This window comes from Lynx canadensis, chromosome A1, assembly GCF_007474595.2.
Source record: "Lynx canadensis isolate LIC74 chromosome A1, mLynCan4.pri.v2, whole genome shotgun sequence".
Lineage (NCBI taxonomy): Eukaryota > Metazoa > Chordata > Mammalia > Carnivora > Felidae > Lynx > Lynx canadensis.
The window spans coordinates 84,230,662-84,246,390 of NC_044303.2; the positions used below are offsets into that span (position 1 = coordinate 84,230,662).

Sequence of the window (15,729 nt, forward strand, 5' to 3'; positions counted from 1 at the left end):
CCAAAAGCCAAAAGTAGCCATACTTATATCAGACTATCTAAACTTTAAAATAAACACTGTATCAAGAGATGCAGAAGGGCATTATATCATAATCAAAGGGTGAATCAACCAAGAAGACCTAACCATTTTAAACATTTATGCGCCAAATGTGAGAGCACCCAAACGTAAATCAAGTAATCAGAAACATAAAGAAACTCATCTATAGTAATACATAATAGTAGGAGGCTTCAACACCCCACTCACAGCAATGGACAGATCATCCATGTGAGAAATCAACAAGGAAAAAAATGGCTTTGAATGACACACTGGACCAGATGGACTTAAGAGACATATTCAGAACATTTCATCCTAAAGCAGCAGAATATACATTCTTCTCCAGTGCACATGGAAAGTTCTCAAGAATAGACCATATACTGGGACACAAATCAGCCCTAATTAGGTTCAAAAAGATCAGATTCATACTGTGCGTATTTTCAGACCACAACGCTATGAAACTCGAAATCAACCACAAGAAAAAATTTGGAAAGGTAACAAATACTTGGAGACTGAAGAACATCCTACTAAAGAATGAATGGGCTAACCAAACAGTTAAAGAGGAAATTAAAAAGTATATGGAAGCCAATGAAAATGATAACACCACAACCCAAAACCTCTGGGATGCAGCAAAGGCAGTCATAAGAGGAATGTATATAGCAATCGAGGCCTTCCTAAAGAAGGAAGAAAGATCTCAGATACACAACCTAACCTTACACCTTAAGGAGCTGGAAAAAGAAGAGCAAATATAACCCAAAACCAGCAGAACACAGGAAATAATAAAGATTAGAGCAGAAATTAATGCTATCAAAACAAACAAACAAACAAAAACAAACAGTAGAACAGATCAATGAAACCAGAAGCTGGTTCTTTGAAATAATGAACAAAATTGATAAATCACTAGCCAGCTTTACCAAAAGAAAAAGGAAAAGACCCAAATAAATAAAATCAAGAATGAAAGGGGAGAGATCACAACCAACACAGCAGAAATAGAAACAATAGTAAGAGAATATTATGAGCAATTATATGCCAATAAAATGGGCAATCTGGAAGAAATGGACAAATTCCTAGAAACATATACACTATTAAACCTGAAACAGGAATAAGTAGAAAAGTTGAATGGACCCATAACCAGGAAGGAAATCAAATTAGTAATCAAAAATCTGCCAAAATACAAGAGTCCAGGGTCAGATGGCATTCCGGGGGAATTCTACCAAACATTTAAGGAAGAGGTAACACTGATTCTCTTGAAACTGTTCCAAAAAAATAGAAATGGAAGGAAAACTTCCAAATTCTTTCTATGAAGCCAGCATTACCCTGATTCCAAAACCATACAGAGACCCCACTAAAAAGGAGAACTGTAGACCAATTTTCCTGATGAACATGGATGCAAAAATCCTCAACAAGATATTAGCCAACCAGATCCAAGAAGACATTAAAAAATTATTCACCATGACCAAGTGGGATTTATACCTGGGATACTGGGCTGGATCAATATCCGAAAACAATTAACGTGATTCATCACATCAATAAAAGAAAGGACAAGAAACATGATCCTCTCAATAGATGCAGAGAAAGCATTTAACAAAATACAGCATCCTTTCTTGATAAAAACCCTCAAGAAAGTAGCGATAGAAAGAGCATACCTCGAGATCATAAAAGCCATATATGAACGACCCGATGCTAATATCATGCTTAAAGGGGAAAAACTGACAGATTTCCCCTTAAGGTGAGGAACAAGACAGGGATATCCACTCTCACCACTTTTATTCAACATAGAATTGAAAGTCGTAGCCTCTGCAATCAGACAACACAAAGAAATAAAAGGCATCCAAATGGGCCAGGAGGAGGTCAAACATTCACTCTTCACAGATGACGTGATACTCTACATGGAAAATGCAAAAGATTCCACCAAAACCTGCTAGAACTGATTCATGAATTCAACAAAGTTGCAGGATGTAAAATCAATGCACAGAAAGCGGTTGCATTCCTATACACGAACAATGAAGTGACAGAAAGAGAAATCAAGGAATTGATCCCATTTACAGTTGCACCAAAACCCCAAACACCAAGGAATAAATCTAACCAAAGAGGTGAAAAATATATACATTGAAAAATATAGAAAACTTATGAAAGAAATTGAAGGAGACACAAAGAAATGGAAAAAACGATTCCATGTTCCTGGATAGGAAGAACAAATATTGTTAAAATGTCGATACTATCCAAAGGAATCCACATATTCAATGCAATCCCCATCAAAGTAACACCAGCATTCTTCACAGAGCTAGAAAAAATAATCCTAAAATTTTTATGGAACCAGAAAAGAACCCCAATAGCCAAAGCAATATTGAAAAAGAAAACCAAAGGAGGAGGCATCACAATCCTAGACTTCAAGCTATACTACAAAGCTGTAATTATCAAGACAGAATGGTACTGGCACAAGAACAGACACTCAGATCAATGCAACAGAATAGAGAACACAGAAATGGACCCACAAACATATGGGCAACTAATCTTTGACAAATCAGGAAAGAATATCCAATGGAATAAAGACAGTCTCTTCAGCAAGTGGTGCTGGGAAAACTGGACAGCAACATGCACAAGAATGAACCTGGACCACTTTCATACACCATATACAAAAATAAACTCAAGGTGGATGAAAGACCTCAGTGTAAGACAGGAAGCCATCAAAATCCTCGAGGAGAAAGAAGGCAAAAACCTCTTTGATCTTGCCTGCAACAATTTCTTAACACGTCTCCAGAGGCAAGGGAAACAAAAGCAAAAATGAACTACTGGGACCTCATCAAAATAAAAAGCGTCTGCACAGCAAAGGAAACAACCAGCAAAACTAAAAGGTAGCTGACAGAATGGGAGAATATGATATTTGCAAATGACATATCAGATAAAGGGTTAGTATCCAAAATCTATAAAGAATTTATCAAACTCAACACCCAAAAAACAAATCCAATGAAGAAATGGGCAAAAGACATGAATAGACACTTCTCCAAGGAAGACATCCAGATGGCCATCTGACACATGAAAAAATGCTCAACATCACTCATCATCAGGGAAACACAAATCAAAACCACTATGAGATACCACCTTACACCTGTCACAATGGCTATCATTAACAACTCAGGCCACAACAGATGTTGGCGATGATGAAGAGAGAGAGGATCTCTTTTGCATTGTTTGTTGGAATGCAAGCTGGTGCAGTCACTCTAGAAAACAGTATGGAGGTTTCTCAAAAAACTGAAAATAGAACTACCCTACGACCCAGCAATTGCACTACTAGGCATTTATCTATGGGATACAGGTGTGCTCTTTTGAAGGGACACATGCACCCCCATGTTAATAGTAGCACTATCAACAATAGTCAAAGTATGGAAAGAGCCCAAAAGTCCACTGATGGGTGAATGGATAAAGAAGAAGTGGCATATATATACAATGGAGTATTACTCAGCAATCAAAAAGAATGAAATCTTGCCATTTGCAACTACATGGATGGAACTGGAGGGTATAATGCTAAGTGGAATTAGTCAGAGAAAGACAAAAATCATATGACTTCACTCATATGAGGAATTTAAGAGACAAAACAGATGAACATAAGGGAAAGGAAACAAAAATAATATAAAAACAGGGAGGGGGACAAAACAGAAGAGACTCATAAATACTGAGAACAAACTGAGGGTTGCTGGAGGGGTTGTGGGAGGGGGGATGGGCTAAATGGGTAAGGGGCATTAAGGAATCTACTGAAATCATTGCTTCACTATATACTAACTAATTTGGATGTAAATTTTAAAAAATAAAAAATAAAGCTAAATTACAAAGATAAAATGGCAAGGGAAACAAAAGCAAAAATGTACTATTTGGTCCTCTTAAAGATAAAATTTCTTCTGCACAGAGAAGTAAGCAAGCAACAAAACTAAATGGCAACGTATGAAATGGGAGAAGATATTTGAAAATTACATATTGGATCAAAGGTTAGCATTCAAAATCTATAGCTAGTTTCTATGTTAGACTCTTGAATCTGGTCCAGTTTGTAAGCCAGTTTCTGCCTGAACTTGGACCAGTCTGGTTTCTTTGTAGGACTCAGTCCAACCTTGAACCCAGTCTCCTTCTAAGTCAGACCCTGTCCAGTCCCAGTCAGTTTCATGATCCAGTCCAGAAAAAGAAAGTTTCAAAGTCTGAAAGTTCAAAAAGCAAAGGTGCAGAGGATCTGAGAAGTATGTATGACCCTTTGAGGCAGTGAGAGAGCAGTAAGCTCAAGGGGCTCTGCAGGATATCGAATCCCCAATAGGAGGGTTGACTTGTTCTAAGGGGGGCTGATCCTCTGGGCTACTCCAAGGAACAAATCAAAGCACATCTGGTGGAGGGTCCAAAATATCACTAAGAGTAGGGTAATAAAATAACAAAAGTCACAACAACAGACAGCAAGTAACAATCTCTGAAAAAAACACCCCCTGAAGGGCCAAGCCCTGGATAGTGTATGACCCTCCTTTAATATAGCAGCGCTCACAGGTGCAGAGCACACAACAAGCACTTAAAACTCATAAGGGACAGAGAATTAGCCAAAGTGATGAAATGCAAGAATTCTCCTCAAAAGAAATTCCAGGAAGTAGCGACAGCTAACAAATTGATCCAAACCGATTTAAGCAATATAACTGAACAAGAATTTAGAATAATAGTCATAAAATTAGTTGCTGGGCTTGAAAAAAAGCATAGAGGACAGCAGAGAATCTAATGCCACAGAGATCAAGGGACTAAGAAATAGTCGTGATGATTTTAAAAAATGCTATAAATAAGGTGCAAAAAAAATGGAGGTGGGCACAGTGAGGATTGAAGAGGCAGGGGAGAGAATAGGTGAATTAGAAGAAAAATTATGGAAAAAGAGGAAGCTGAGAAAAAGAGAGATTAAAAAAAATCCAGGAGTACTAGAGGAGAATTAGAGAACTAAGTGATGCAGATAAATGGAACAATATCCATATCACAGGAATTCCAAACAAAGATGAGAGAGAAAGGGTCTGAAGGTATACTTGAAAAAATCATAGCTGACAACTTCCCTGGTCTGGGGAAGGAAATAGGCATTGAAACCCAAGAGACACAGAGAACTCCCTTCAGACATAACTTGAATCAATCTTCTGAAGGGCATATAGTGAAACTAGAAAAATACAAGGATAAAGACAGAATTCTGAAAGCAGCTAAAGAAAAATGGGCCTTAACATACAAAGGTAGAAGCATAAGGGTAGTAGCAGACCTGTCTACTAAAACTTGGCAGGGCAGAAAGGAATGGAAGGAAATCTTCATGTGATTAACAGGAAAAATATGCAGCCAAGAATCGTTTATCCAGCAAACCTGTCATTCAAAATACAAAGATAGATATAGCTTTTTCCAAACAAACAAAAACTGAAGGAATTCATCACCAGTAAACCATCCCTACAAGAGATCCTAAGGGGGATTCTGTGAGTGAAATGTTGCAAGAAACACAAAGTACCAGAGACACCACTACAAGCATGAACCTACAGATATCACTATGACTCTAAACCCATATCTTTGAATAATAATACTGAATGTAAATGGACTAAATACATCAACCAAAAGACATAGGGTATCAGAATGGATAAAAAAAAACAAGACCCATCTATTTGCTGTCTACAAGAGACTCATTTTAGATCTGAGGACACCTTCAGATTGAAAGTGACGGGATGGAGAACTATCTATCATGCTCCTGGAAGTCACAAGAAAGCTGGAGTAGCCATACTTATATCAGACAAACTAGAATTTAACTTAAAGGCTGTAACAAGAGATGAAGAGGGATATTATATAATAATTACAGGGTCTATCCATCAGGAAGAGCTAACAATTATAAAGGTCTATGCATTGAATTCAGACCACCCAAATACATAAAACAATTGATCACAAACGTAAGCAACCTTATTGATAAGATTGTGGTAATTGCAGGGGACGTTAATAATCCACTTACAACAAGGCATACATCATCTGGATGGAAAATCAATAAAAAAAAAAACAATGGCCTTGAGTGATACATTGGACCGGATGGACATGACAGAGCTCTGCATCCAAAAGCAACAGAATATACTTTCTTCTCAAGTGCATATGAAACATTCTCCAAGATATATCACATACAAGGTCACAAAACAGCCCTTCATAAATATAAAATAATTGATATCATACCATGCACACTTTCAGATCACAATGCTCTGAAACTTGAAATCAATCACAAGTAAAAATATGCAAAACCTCCAAAAGCATGGAGGTTAAAGAACATCCTCCTAAAGAATGAATGGGTCAACCAGACAATTAGAGAAGAAATTAAAAATTACATGGAAACAAATGAAAATGAAAATACAACAATCCAAACGCTTTGGGATGCAGCAAAGGCAGTCCTGAGAGGAAAATACATTGCAATCCAGGCCTATCTCAAGAAACAAGAAAAGTCCCAAATACAAAATCTAACAGCACACCTAAAGGAAATAGAAGCAGAACAACAAAGACACGCTAAATCCAGCAGAAGAAGAGAAATAATAAAGATCAGAGCAGAAATAAACTATATAGACTCTGAAAAGAACTGTAGAGCAGATCGATGAAACCAAGAGTTGGTTTTTTGAAAAAAATAAACTAATTTGATAAACCTCTAGCCAGGCTTCGGAAAAAGAAAAGGGAGATGACCCAAATAGATAAAATCATGAATTAAAGTGGAATTTATTTCAACCACTCCCTCATATATACAAGTAATTATTAGGGAATACTGTGAAAAATTATATGCCAACAAACTTTATAATCTGGAAGAAATGGACAAATTCGTAAACACCCACACACTACCAAAACTCAAACAGAATGAAATAGAAAATTTGAACAGACCCATAACCAGTGAAGAAATTGAATCAGTTATCAAAAATCTCCCAACAAATAAGAGTCCAGTACCAGATGGCTTCCCTGGGGAATTCTACTAGACATTTAAGGCAGAGATAATATCTATCCTTCTCAAGCTTTTCAAAAAATAGAAAAGGAAGGAAAACTTCCAGACTCATTACTTTGATTCCCAAACCAGACAGAGACCCAGCAAAAAAAAAGCGAAGTACAGGCCAATATCCTTGATGAATATGGATGGAAAAATTCTCAACAAGATACTAGTAAATTGAATTCAACAGCATATAAAAAGAATTATTCACCATAATCAAGTGAGATTCATTCCTGGGCTGCAGGGCTGGTTCAACATTCACAAATCAAACAATGTGATACATCACATTAATAAAAGGAAAGATAAGAACCATATGATCCTGTCAATCAATGTGGAAAAAGCATTTGACAAAGTACAGCATCCTTTCTTCATTAAAACCCTTGAGAAAGTCAGGATAGAAGGAAAAACCTTAAACTTCATAAAAGCCATTTATGAAAAGATAATATCATTCTCAATAGAGAAAAACTTAGAGCTTTCCCTGTGAGATAAGGAACAAGACAGGGATGTCCACCCTCACCTCTGTTGTTTAACATAGTGTTGGAAGTTCTAACATCAGCAATAAGACAACGAAAGAAAATCAAGGCATGAAAATTGGCAATGATGAAGTTAAGCTTTCACTTTTTGTAGATGACATGATATTATGCATGAACAACCTGATAGACTCCACCAAAAGTCTGCTAGAACTGATAGATGAATTCAGCAAAGTCACAGGATACAAAATTAATGTACAGAAATCAGTTGTATTTTTATACACCAAAAATGAAGCAACAGAAAGACAAATAAAGAAATTGATCTCATTCACATTTGCACCAATAATCATAAAATACCTAGGAATAAACCTAACCAAAGATGTAAAAGATCTGTATGCTGAAAACTATAGAAACCTTATGAAGGAAATTGAAGAGGATACAAAGAAATGGAAAAACATTCTGTGCTCATGGATTGGAAGAATATATATTTTTCAAATGTCAACACCACCCAAAGCAATCTACACATTCAATGCAATCCCAATCAAAATTGCACCAGCATTCTTCTTCAGTCTAGGACAAGCAATCCTAAAATTTGTATGGAATCACAAAGGACCTCGAATAGCCAAAATAATACTGAAGGAGAAAACCAAAGGTATCACAATCCCAGACTTAGCTGCTCCTACAAAGCTGTAATCATCAAGACAGCATGGTATTGGCACAAAAACAGACACATAGACCAATGGAATAGAATAGAAACCCCAGAATTGGCCCCACAAAAGTATGGCCAACTAATCTTTGACAAAGCAGGAAAGAATATCCAATAGAAAAAAGACAGTCTATTTAACAAACGGTGCTGGGAGAACTGGACAGCAACATACAGAAGAATGAAACTAGACCAATTTCTTACACCCTTCACAAAAATAAACTCAAAATGAATGAAGGGCCTGAATGAGACAGGAAACCATCAAAACCGTAGAGGAGAAAGCAGGGAAAAACCTCTCTGACCTCAGCCACAGCAATTTCTTACTGGACACATTTCCAAAGTCAAGGGAATTAAAATACAAAATGAAATATTGGGACCCCATGAAGATCAAAAGCTTCTGCACTGCAAAGGAAACAATCAACAAAACTAAAAGGCAACCAATGGAATGGGAAACGATATTTACAAATGACATATTGGATAAAGGGCTAGTATCCAAAATCTATAAAGAATTCACCAAACTCCACACCCGAAAAACAAATAATCCAGTGAAGAAATGGGCAGAAGACATGAATAGACACTTCTCTAAAGAAGACATTCAGATGACGAACAGGCACCTGAAAAGATTCTCAACGTCACTCCTCATCAGGGAAATACAAATCAAAACCACACTGAGATACCACCTCATGCCAGTCAGAGTGGCTAAAATGAACAAATCAGGAGACTATAGATGCTGGAGAGGATGTGGAGAAATGGGAACCCTCTTGCACTGTTGGTGGGAATGCAAACTGGTGCAGCCACTCTGGAAAACAGTGTGGAGGTTCCTCAAAAAATTAAAAATAGATCTACCCTATGACTTATCAATAACACTGCTAGGAATTTACCCAAGGGATACAGGAATGCCTATGCATAAGGGCACTTGTACCCCAATGTTTATAGCAGCACTTTCAACAATAGCCAAATTATGGAAAGAGACTAAATGTCCATCAACTGATGAATGGAATCAGAAATTGTGGTTTATGTACACAATGGAATACTATGTGGCAATGAGAAAGAACGAAATATGGCCTTTTGTAGCAACGTGGATGGAACTGGAGAGTGTTATGCTAAGTGAAATAAGCCATACAGAGAAAGACAGATACCATATGTTTTCACTCCTATGTGGATCCTGAGAAACTTAATAGAAGACCATGGAGGAGGGGAAGAAAAAAAATAAAAGGTTAGAGAGGGAGGGAGCCAGAACTTAAGAGACTCTTAAAAACTGAGAACAAACTGAGGGTTGATGAGGTGTGGGAGGGAGAGGTGGGTGGGTGATGGACATTGAGAAGGGCACCTGTTGGAATGAGCACTGGTCGTTGTAGGGAAACCAATTTGACAATAAATTTCATATTAAAAAATATAAAAATAAAAAGTTGGACACAAGAAAAAAAAGTTTCCCTCAAGAAAAAAATGTTTTTCCTCCCCCATTGACTTAAAAGTCATCCAAATAGTTTGCTCTCATATTTTCAATATGGAATTTCTTTGATGTTTCTATTTCCATAGAGATAATCAAAACTCAACAGTATCATTTTTCAAGAAAAAGCATAGAATACTGGGCAGTAATGATCTTTCATAAGAGTCTTCTTAGAGCCCTGCACTTATTCTGAGCTTACAATTAATTAAAGTCTGGAGACAAATTCCCATGAGACACTTTTCATGTCTTCCCCATTTTGAGGTACACAAAAGATACAGAACTTGATGAAAAACAGAAGATGATATTGACTTCTCACATGCTGATCTCAGACCTAAACCAGGTGTGTAGCAGAAATGTAATTAGTCCTCTTTCAGGGAGTTTGAAATTTCAGAAATTTCAGTCAAGACAGGTATTGACTAATTTAATGTAAAAGAGCGACAGGGCACAAGGAAATGACAGCAGTTACTGGAAGTACACCAGGCAACAGTAACTATGGGGCTGAAGGCAGGGGTAGGAGAATGTTTTTGCCTACTAATAAAATAATTTCCTTCTAGGCAGGTAGTTAACTCGGTTTTTCTACCCAGCCTCCATACCAAATGACCTTTGTAAAGCAAAAGCAGATAAATTTGGATTACATGAAAATGGAATCTGCTTCTCACAGTGAGTCCTTAAATGAAAAATTCAGTGTCTTCAGGGAGGGAGGATCTGTAGGGAAAGGTCTCTGTCTCATTTTGTTCAGCCACTGCCTGACAAAAGACACAGTAAGAGCACATTGCACCATTTTTGTCTGCCCCAGTTGCTCAAGATTGCACATAGGGTCCTTACAAGCAGTCAATAGGTTAATGTATGCGAACTACTCTGGAATTTATTGTCTTCCATAAGTGTGAACTACTGTTCTTATAAGGGTCATCAGTGCTAGTATGTCCTCCAATATACTGCCATCGGTGTTAGGAGGTCATAGGAGGTATATAGGTATATAGGAGGACATCTCCAATATACTCCATGTACTCCAGCAGCACATATTTTGCAATTACTGCGACTTAGCTTGTGAGGAGCACTGTAGAGTTTAAGGATATTTATAAGGACAGGATGAGTTACAGATGAGAGCAATCTGCTCACATCTCTCTAATAGGATCTGTGTTTTGCCATTCATACAAATATCTTTTTAGAGTGCTGCTTTGATTGTTAATCACTTAGTTTCAAATCTTATGTGATGGAGAAAGTTAAGACTTGCTAGAAATTGAAAGGAAATGTGACTTTCCTTAGAATAAAAGAATGGCATTACTTTAAGATAAACAAAATTAAATTTGTTTTTCTTTATTTCTTGAGTAAATCATGGTAAAAACAAGACAAACAAAAAGGCAAAACACATATTTTGACAAAAAAATATTTTTCAAAAATTTTTGTAATATACTGCTTGTGCATTATTTAGTCAGAGTCTGTATCTAGCTAAATGTATAGTTTATTGTTGAATCATTGTTTCAGTGTAATAAAGTGTGTGCTCAATGATTTTTATCGATACATATTGTCTAATTATAATTTTGAAGAAGGCAAGTGCTGCCCTTATAAATCAGGTAAGTTAACGTTTCCTTTAGCATTTGAAATAATTACATCCTAGAGGTATTCATTCATTTCCAAGTCACAAAGATATTGATAGAACTAAGGTCTTCCTAACAAAATCACAAAAATCACTTTTACTCCACATTCCTAAATCTAAGAGAATGTAATCGTATGTGATTAATATAAAACATTACAATATTTTCAATATACAATATATCATAGACCTAATTTGCTAATGTGCAAAATTATTAATATACACTTAAAAGAGGCTTGCATGTAAGCACATAGACTTACAAAACTAGTCATCAGTTAGATGCCAGGCACAATGCTTGATGTTTTATCATTCCTAAAGCAAGATATTTTACAGTGTTTGTATCTATTTCCCATTCCCAGTCTATATTTATTTGAATACACTATAGTTAATAATACTGTTATACTGGTAAACATAATGTCATATTTTACACATAATTATGTGGGACCATGAGACATTATTTTCAAAGATATTCTCCCATTATTTCACTTCCCAATGAACTAAACTCTGTAGGGAAAGGCTTTATGTCAAAAAACACAGGAAACTAGAGAAACATCATGAAGGATAGTGCCCAGGAAGAGGAGACCAGGATCTTGAGGTGAACAGAGTGGTAACTTAAGAAAACAAATTTCAGGGGCGCCTGGGTGGCTCACTTGGTTGGGTGTCTGACTTGGGCTCAGGTCATGATCTCACGCTTTGTGGTTCCAGCCCCGTGTTGGGCTCTGTGCTCACAGCTCAAAGCCTGGAGCCTGCTTCCGATTCTATGTCTCCTTCTAGCTCTCTGCCCCTCCCCCACTTATTTTCTGTCTCTCTGTCTCTCAAGAATGAATAAATGTAAAAAAAAATTAAAAAATAAAAAAAAAAATTTCCCCAAGACCAAAGTTCTGCCACAAGCTTATTATGACCCAATCTTGAATGACACTATTCTATTTCCATTGACAGATGAAAATTATACAATGATTTTTTTTTCATTATCTCAAATCATGAAAGGCATAATAATGTAGGATTTGATATAAAATAAAAGATTTCATGTATATTATTGATAATAAAAGCAAAAATTCTCATTATGATTGCTTCACAAAGAGGAAACATTGCATGTGGACCATCAGGGTTTACAAAGGAAATCAACTCATTGATCCAGGAATTGAATATGTATGAGACCTTTCTCATCAAGCAAAAGAGGATATTTCTTCATTTGTCATTAGTGTCACCATCACTTTTACAAAGATGGGAAATTAAAATTTATTTGCATGACTTTAATCAACACCTTAAAAGTATTCTGAAGAAATTTTTATTCTATGGGAAATGAACAATAACTGAAAGATTAACCAAGAGATATGATTGCTGTCTTTTAGGCTATTCATTGACAAAGGAAATTATTCAAGTGAAAAAATAAGTTTAAAATGAAGGTAAGACATGAGAATTAAAAAGAAAACTGAAAACGTAAGAATTAAGGAAGTTAATATGTAAAATAGAATAAACAGTCTATATCATTTCGGTGGTGATTCAAATTTCTTTAGAAAATCTCCAAAATGAACAAATCAGGAGACTATAGATGCTGGAGAGGATGTGGAGAAACGGGAACCCTCTTGCACTGTTGGTGGGAATGCAAATTGGTGCAGCTGCTCTGGAAAGCAGTGTGGAGGTTCCTCAGAAAATTAAAAATAGACCTACCCTATGACCCAGCAATAGCACTGCTCGGAATTTACCCAAGGGATACAGGAGTGCTGATGCATAGGGGCACTTGTACCCCAATGTTCATAGCAGCACTGTCAACAATAGCCAAATTATGGAAAGAGCCTAAATGTCCATCAACTGATGAATGGATAAAGAAATTGTGGTTTATATACACAATGGAATACTACGTGGCAATGAGAAAAAATGAAATATGGCCTTTTGTAGCAACGTGGATGGAACTGGAGAGTGTGATGCTAAGTGAAATAAGCCATACAGAGAAAGACAGATACCATATGGTTTCACTCTTATGTGGATCCTGAGAAACTTAACAGGAACCCATGGGGGAGGGGAAGGGAAAAAAAAAAAAAAAAGACGTTAGAGTGGGAGAGAGCCAAAGCATAAGAGACTGTTAAAAACTGAGAACAAACTGAGGGTTGATGGGGGGTGGGAGGGAGGGGAGGGTGGGTGATGGGTATTGAGGAGGGCACCTTTTGGGATGAGCACTGGGTGTTGAATGGAAACCAATTTGTCAATAAATTTCATATATAAAAAAAATAAATAAAATACCATTTTGTTCAATGGCTCCTACCTTAAAAAAAAAAAAAAAAAAAAAAAAAGAAAATCTGTGAAATGGCCACAAGGGACACTTGAGATCCTTTGGGGTGGAGGTGAGCAGAACAGTACAGTCAGGAAAGCAATATGAAAAACACAAGAATGTCAACAGATTGGAGTACATTAAAAAGCTAAATATATGGGAAACATAATGGTCAGGTTGGTAATTATTACCAAAGGGACTAAATATTCACCTGGCCAAGTAAAACCAACCAAATTAGAATATAACATTGCTAATTTCTAAGTAGAAATTTTTCAATTTGATGGAGTTTTCTTTTCAATTTCTTTTTTATGAGAATGTACTGTTTTAAAGTCCTAGCTGTAAGTGTACAGAGAAGTGAATGTTGACTGACAGATTATTTTAACGAAGCACCACATCCTTTGTTATATAACTTTTCCAATTTTTCAGTTTGAATAAACCATTTAAATTAAAACATGGAGCAGAAGAATGAAAACTCAACTGATTTTATCCTCCTGGGACTCTTTCCCTGGTTCAGTTATCCCTACCTCCTCATCCTCCTCCTCCTTTTTATTTACATTATTGCCTTTACTGGAAACTCCATACTAATCCTCCTCATCTGGCTGGACTCCTGCCTCCACACCCCCATGTACTTCCTGCTCAGTCAGCTGTCCTTCATTGACTTGGCTTACATCTCCAGCACAGTCCCCAAGGTGGTTACCAACTATTTCACAGAGAGGAAGAACATTTCCTATTTTGCCTGTGCCACTCAGCTCTTTTTCTTCCTCACCCTTGGTCTTGCTGAGTGCATCTTGCTGACCCTAATGGCCTATGGCCGCTGTGTGGCTGTGTGTAACCCCCTGAGATACACAATTCTCATGAATCCCAAGGTCTGTAAGCAGATGGCTGCTGCAGCCTGGATTGGAGGGTCCCTTGCAGCCCTTATACACACCATCTACCCAATGAATTTCCCTATCTGTGGTTCCGGGGAAATTAATCATTACTTTTGTGAGATGCCTGCCATCCTGAGGTTGTCTTGTGTGGATATATCAGTCTATGAAATGGTAAAATTTGTATCAACAATTGTGTTTCTCCTCGTCCCATTTTTTCTTATTCTGGTCTCCTACAATCTCATCTTCCTCACTGTTCTGAAGATGAATTCTTGGAAAGGAAGTAACAAAGCACTTTCCACCTGCTTCTCCCACCTGACAGTAGTGAGTCTCTACTTTGGTCAAGCCATCTTCATTTACATGACACCCAGTTCTTCTCACACACCTGAACAAGATCAGATTGCACCTGTACTTGGCACCATAGTGACCCCCATGCTAAATCCCCTCATCTACAGCTTAAGGAACAAAGAAGTGGTGGGGGCCCTGAGGAAGTGCATGGGAAGATGTGGCAATTGAGAAAATGCTATGTTTCCACAATGTCACTGTAAGAAACGTTTCATACTCAATATTAAAAGTAGCTGTTATCATTGGATTGTCATACTGGAAATGTAACATAATAAGGGATCAGAAAAGTATTAGGACTCAGGCATATTGTTATTTGTTTGTTGGTATAAAGTTGTTTCTAGTTCCATAGTCAAGGCTTTCTTAGAGTACAAACTTAATGTGTTATTTATGATTAACCTTTTGAGAAATTACGTGGGTTTTGACAATAACATCTGTGCAGAGATAATCTCTATCTTCTTGAGCAGCTTCAGTGTATCAGGACACATGGTCTAAAACCAACTGTCATCCTAGAAATAACTCGTTGATTGATGTTTCTTATTTAAAAACCATCATCTCTGTGTTTTCTTTCATTCATATATTCACTCTTAATGCTATTGACCAAATCTCCACTCTTCAAAAGATCAAGATCACTTGTTCCATAAAATCTTTGTACATAAAATTTTCATTCAACAATCTCTTATTGGTAATCATATATTATTTCATATTTTATTGCATATAATTTATGCAAGTTGCATTATTTTGCTTTCTAAATTAAAGAATATATATATCCATATGAGAATAGAAACAATGAGGTACATTCAGGAAATTTTTGATGGATTTTAAGTGAATTATTATTTTTTAATTTTTTCCTACTAATTTTCACATTTTTTAATTTTTTGTTGGTATGTTAACATTAATAATTTTCAAGCTAATAGAATAGGTTAACTTTATAGCTTTATAACCCTATTCAGTGTACCTTCTTTTTTTAATTCTTTTATTCTCAATATATGAAATTTATTGTCAAATTGGTTTCCATAC

The 15,729-nt window shown here is 36.5% G+C and overlaps 1 protein-coding gene across 1 annotated transcript; it reads left to right on the forward strand.

Annotated features, from left to right (window-relative positions):
• Positions 1–13,953: 13,953 nt before the first annotated feature.
• On the forward strand, positions 13,954–14,883 carry LOC115510675 (olfactory receptor 2T2-like). The gene has a single exon (XM_030310788.1). The coding sequence runs from the start codon at positions 13,954–13,956 to the stop codon at positions 14,881–14,883; it is 930 nt and encodes a 309-aa protein (XP_030166648.1).
• The last annotated feature ends 846 nt before the right edge of the window (positions 14,884–15,729 follow it).